This window comes from Asterias amurensis, chromosome 20, assembly GCF_032118995.1.
Source record: "Asterias amurensis chromosome 20, ASM3211899v1".
NCBI lineage: Eukaryota > Metazoa > Echinodermata > Asteroidea > Forcipulatida > Asteriidae > Asterias > Asterias amurensis.
In genome coordinates, this window is record NC_092667.1 from 9,771,786 (window position 1) to 9,778,155 (window position 6,370).

The 6,370-nt window shown below is 37.3% G+C and overlaps 1 protein-coding gene across 1 annotated transcript in view; it reads left to right on the forward strand.

Moving 5' to 3' along the window:
- LOC139952279 (NIPA-like protein 2) overlaps nucleotides 1–6,039 on the forward strand; it is a 37,542-nt gene extending 31,503 nt beyond the window's left edge. The window contains exon 13 of the mRNA XM_071951360.1: nucleotides 357–6,039. Coding sequence (XP_071807461.1) covers nucleotides 357–512 — 156 coding nt within the window. The 3' untranslated portion in view covers nucleotides 513–6,039. The remainder of the gene's footprint in view (nucleotides 1–356) is intronic.
- Nucleotides 6,040–6,370: the final 331 nt, after the last annotated feature.

Genomic DNA, 6,370 nt, shown 5'->3' on the forward strand with positions numbered 1-6,370 from the left:
TTGAACTCAATCGGTCACCGAAGTTGCGAGATAATAATGGAAAAAAAACACCCTTGTCACATGAAGTGTTGTGCTAATTCAGATGCTTGATGTTGAGACCTCAAAATCTAATTCTGGAGGTCTCAAAATCAAATTTGTGGAAAAATACTTCTTTCTGGAAAACTGTCACTTCAGAGGGAGCCATTTCTCACAATGTTTTATACTATCAACCTCTCCCCATTACTCCTTACCAAGTAAGGTTTCATGCTAATAATTATTTTGAGTAATAATTACCAATAGTGTCCACAGCTTTTAATTGTTGATTCCAATTTCATCAGACGATTTTGGTAAATTTCTTGATATGATTTGATTGACAGCTGATTGGGAACGGCACAGGTAAAACACTCTTCAACCCTCAACTACAGATGACTGGTCTGCATTCCAGGGGTAAACAGTCGCTCAAACCTACAGATTTCACCAACGGGGATGAACCGGCGGGGGCTTCAACCTCTGCAGAAATTCACAATACGTGACTGGTAATGACAAATCGGTAATAACAATTGGTAGAAAAGGAAAATGGTGAAAGGAGGCAATGGACAGTCGCTCAAACCAACAGATTTTACCAATGGGAATGAACCGGCGGGGGCTTCAACCTCTAGTGATGTTCAGAATACCAATATGTTACTGAAAAAGAAAAATGGCAAAATGAGACAACATAGTAAACAGTTGCTCATAAAACCCACAGATTTCTCCAAAGGGAATTATCAGGCAGAGGCTTCAACCTCTGCAGAAGTGCCCAATACATGATCAGTGATACTTTAAAAGGAAAAAGGTGAAAGGAGGCAGTATGAACAGTTGCTCAAACCCACAGATTTCACTAACAGGAGTTATCAGGGGGGGGCTTCAAACTCTTCAAACTCTGCAGAAAGAACTCTGGCGGACGGAGGCAGTGAAGCAACCACTATTTGAAGCGAAGTAACCAAGGACTGTTAAGAAAGTTGCCTCTGAAGTGAACTTCAGATTCTGACAGGAAACCTTTTAGAGCAAGGGGGTACCATCAACAGAGTAGACTTTATAGGGATGGACATTGAGCTGACGCATTAGCGGCAGTACTGCCACACAGTGCTCAGAAAACAGTAAGACGGTAAGACTCAATTCTGCATGATGATCACGTCTTAGTGGGAGCTGTAAACCTGTATGGTTGTGGCCATCTTGTAAATCTTCCATGCAACTCAGTGGAACCAAAGCGAGGCAGGAAGGAAATAACTGGTCCCTTTGTATTGAACCAGAGTTAAACGAACTACCAGGGACAGCAGACAAAAACGTTTTTATTACCCAGACGGTGGATCGACCTCATAATGTCTGGTATATACATGTATATCATGTATGTGTATTAACTTTTATGTTACATGTATTTAACCTTAAATTTTCTCAGGGTGCTTGGTATGGTAATCGTGGACTGTTGTAAGAAAAAAGAATGTATACTAATATGCAAATACGTAGATAATTTATTCGTACATTAATATTTTTAATATGCATATTCATGTTTGCTTAAATCACAAAGGTACTTGTAATAAATTATGCATATTCTGTGTATGCAAATCAAGGTGTGGTTCTTCCTGGGTTTGAGAATAGGGGCCAATGTCAACAAGCTAAGCTAAAGCACAAAAATTAGAAACAGGTTACCAGCCAAACTACTATGTGATGTACATTGTATGTGACTGATTCCCTGCAAAAGTTTGCTTAAAGGCAGTGGACACTATTTATTATTACTCAAAATAAGTATAAGCATAAAAACTAAGTTTGGTGATGAGCAATGGAGCTGTTTGTTATTTTGATATGCGTATGTTGAGATAAAGCGAGTTAGAAAACTGGTCTTTGACAATTACCAAAGGTGTCCAGTCCCTTTAAGAGACAAGTTTTCCTTTGGAAATGTTTCTGCTTATGAAATAAGAACCACTTTCTGTACCTAACATTTAAAATCCTGTGCTTAACTGTTTGTGAACGTTCATACACTCCCACCAGTTGGATGGGGTGCAGTCACCATGCCAGGCAAATTTAACATCTATTATACCATTGCTTTACTTGCTGCCAAAACATACATTAGGATTCGAACTGCCTCTAGCTACTGGGCAATCTCGGTAGTCTAGTTAATGTGGTATTGGTTCATGGTAAAGTGGTTAAAACTGTGACTTGCTTCATGCCAAATACAATGATAAATAAATGTCAAAGTTTAAAGGTACTGACCACGTTTGGTAATTGTCAACGACCAGTATTCTCACTTGGTGTATCCCAGCACATGCATAAAATAACAAGCCTGTGAAAATTTTGACTCAACTGGTCATTGATGTTGCAAGAAAATGATGCAAGAAAAAACACCATTTGTTGTACAAACTAATGTGCTTTCAGAAAGGAATAAAAGGCTTCTGGCCAGAAGTCTTTTATTATTTTAGTGAGAAAAAACTCCATTACAAAACTCCGTTCTCAAAAACTCCGTTCTCAAAAACTACGTTACCTCAGAGGGAGTCATTTCTCACAATGTTTTATACTATCAACAGCTCTCTGTGGCTTGTTACCAAGTAAGGTTTTATGCTTATATTGCTAATATATATTTTGAGTTATTCCGAATGTGTACATGTCTTTAAAAGGGTAGTACATCAAACTCGGGTGGAAGGATTTTGAGGTAAAGGGGTTAGTCTAGATAAATATCTGTATATTTTTGTAATAGCATAAACCCAACTGACAATGTGTAATAGATTAATATTTATTGAAACTTCCTTCAAAGGTTTATTTTGTTACACAATAATGTTCATATTGTTAAGGTTTCATTTTTATTTATGCAAACTTACTAAATAATCATGTGCTTCAAGTCTTCCTTCCTGGTTTCATTTTCTTTGAAAGAAATTCTGTTTTTATTTTGTATTATTTCTAATATTTTTTTCCTCTCGAGTAAATCATTAACACAAGCAATCCCTACCCTTGCAGATATACCACCACCTTACCTCCCAAGAAATAATAATAATGGCTTCTTGCTCATGGCGCTCCAACATTGTTACCCCTGGTCACTGGGCCCTAAATCATTCCTTAAAGGGACACACCGGCCGAATTGGGCTATTTGGGCTACAAAATAGACTAAGATATGACTTCAACTGTCTTCCAGGAATGAAGAAGAACAGTCCTTAATTTAGCCGTTTTTGAGCATTTTAAGACAAAAACGCAGGTCGCGTGATTGTTCTCACCAAAAAGGGGTACAAACAATCACGTGACCTTCCGGGCTAGTTTTACTTTCAGCCGTCTAAAAGTAACTTACTTAACCAAATTTCAAATATTTCTTTTACAAAATTATTCACGAATAAGATGAAAAATATCATGTATTCAAATTATCACTACAAAATGTTAATAATGGTGAAAAATCTAACGGAAGATTCACATTCAAAGAGTCCGTGTAACGGAAGCTTGTTATATGGCCGCTTTTTTTTTTTTTTCCATTTTTCGCTAAATACATGACATTTTGATGATTTTTTTACAGCAACCATCTATAAAAACATTATTATTTTATGATTCTACACTCCTAAATTGCGTAAACAGTGAGCCGGTGTGTCCCTTTAAACCATCTCAGCTCCCTGGGGGTGTAACATTAATATGCGCTACTCGGCTAAATCGATCACAAGAACCATCTCTGCCCTCACAGGTACCCATTTACCCCGGGATGGAGAGAAGCAGTTTGCTCAGGACACAAGTGTCATAACCGGGAATCAAACCCACACTCTGCTGAACAGAATCACCAGAGTTTGAATTTGGTGCTCTTGTCCGCTCGGCCACGACACCCCAAGAAATGAAGAAGACTTTGAGGGGTAGGGTGCCTCTGTGGTTATCAGTGAGGGTAGGGAATAATGGAGTGAATGATTTGGCTGCGGGTGCTGCATAGTAGTTGAGTAAGTTTGCTAATTACCCGATGAAGTGGGGAAATAATGCAAAGTGCTGTGAAAGGCTTTACATGGTTTGAAAACGGTACTATTTTTGTATTACTAGTTTAAAGGCAGTGGACACTATTGGTGTAAAACATTGTGAGAAATGACTCCCTCTGAAGTGCCATAGTTTTCGAGAAAGAAGTAATTTTCCATGAATTTGATTTCGAGACCTCAGATTTAGAACTTGAGGTCTCGAAATCAACCATCTAAACGTACACAACTTCGTGTGACAAGGGTGTTTTCTTCTTTCATTATTATCTCGCAAGTGTGATGACTGATTGAGCTCAAATTTTCACAGGTTTGTTTTTTTATGCATATGTTGAGATACACCAACTGTGAAGGCTAGTCTCTGACAATTACCAAAAGTGTCCACTGCCTTTAATATTTGGCTGGTATTTTTTATTATTATTGTTTAAACATATATATCCTAAGTAAATATCCTTTAAGTGGTTGAGGTTCTGAACAGAACAGCAGGTTGACACCTCAATGTCTTGATCAATATGCTCTGATCGTCTTCAGGAGAAATGCTGAATTCTGTCAACACAACTCAAAGAGATTTACACGTGGTGCTACCGCAAACATCACCAAATTTAAACTCCCACCATGCAAAGTTTCAAATCCTTACAAAGATATTGTGATCAAGTTTACATTAAAGGGAAGGTACGCACGTTTGGTAATTACTCAAAACATATATTAACTTAAAAACTTACTTGATAATTAGCATTGGAGAGCTGTTGATAGTATAAAGCATTGTGAGAAACAGCTCCCTCTAAAGTACGTAGCATAGATTTTGAGAAAGAGGTAATTTCTCACTAAAATAATAAAAGACATCTAGCGAGAAGTCATTTATTACTATCTGAAAGCACACAAATTCGTCCGACAAGGGTGTTTTTTTTTTCATCATTTTCTCGCAACTTTGATGACCAATTTACCTAAAATTTTCGCAGGTTTGTTATTTTATGCCTGTATGTTGAGATACACCAAGTGAGTACACTGGTCTTTGACAGTTACCAATAGTGTACCTTCCCTTTAACCACCGATAAAGTTTCTAGATATCCAAATTGGCAACTACAGTATGGCTTTGACTGTAGCAACTAGCCGTGTTGGCCGTATTGTTGTATTTCAGTATTATGCACACACATGTAATTTAAACATAAGCTGTTGATCATAACCACAAATTATTGGGTTTATCTGTTTCTGGGCGGGATTGGGTGTTTTTGTTAAAGGGTAAGAACATCAATGATTTTTTGGGGAAGAGTAAATTTTTATAACCCAGATCCGGTACCACTGTTTTCATAGGACGTAAGGATGAAAGGCGTGTGTATCATTCTTGGTAAAATTATGGTAATGCCTTGCTCAAAATCACAAGTGTTATGAACGGGATTCGAACCCACAGTCTGAGTACTGACAACATCAAAACTTGGGCCCCAGTGAACTAAATCGCACACCCACGACACACCATGCTGTGCTGTGATGATGATCTTGTCATTGTAATTGTAGTACGTAGGTGTACTGCATGTATGTGTCTTCTTTAACGAAATACAAATATAGTTTTTTTCAAGGGTCAAGCATAATTCACGCTGTAGTCTCTTTTAAAAACACTGGACACTTTTGTCAAAGACCAGTCTTCTCACTTGATGTATCTCAACAATATGCACTAAATATAAAACCTGCGAAAATTTGAACTCAATTAGTCTTCGAAGTTGTAGGATAATAATGGAGGAAAAAACACCCTTGTCAAAAACGAAGTTGTCTCAGATGCTTGATTTCAGGACCTTAAAATCTTAACTCTGAGGTCTTCAAATTCAAATGTTTTTGTGGAAAATAACTTTTGTTTTTGAAAACTACGCTACTACAGATGGAGCCGTTTCTCACAATGTTTTATACTGTCAATAGCTCTCCATTGCTCGTTACCAAGTCAGTTTTTTTGCTAACGCTTATTTTGAGTAATAACCAACTTGTGTCCCTTTAAAAATATTGTTTACGATATTTTATGTGTAACATGCAAGAAGTAAAGTGCTTATTTATTACTTTAGGTGTACAGTAAGCTAATTGAATAGTGAATAAACCAAACAAATTTGTGTCATTATTTTGAGTTTGTTTTCTCATTTATGAGACCTGCCATCGATTTTACCAAACTGTTCCTAACTTACGGCGAATTGGACACATCTTAAGTTAGGACGAGTAACTCGTCCTTCGTCTTAACTTGAGATAGTATTAATCCTAGCTTTTCGTAAAACGGCTGTAGAGTCATTGTTGACACACCTGGGACAATTCATGCTCAGCCCAGTTACAGGTGTGTTCGCCATTTTGGGAGTCAAAAATTAGTTAACTTAGGAATTTACTCTTAAATGCAGTGTCTGTATAGTTCTTCTTTAAAGCAGTACATTAATTCTGCTGCCATTTTAGCTGTTTGCATT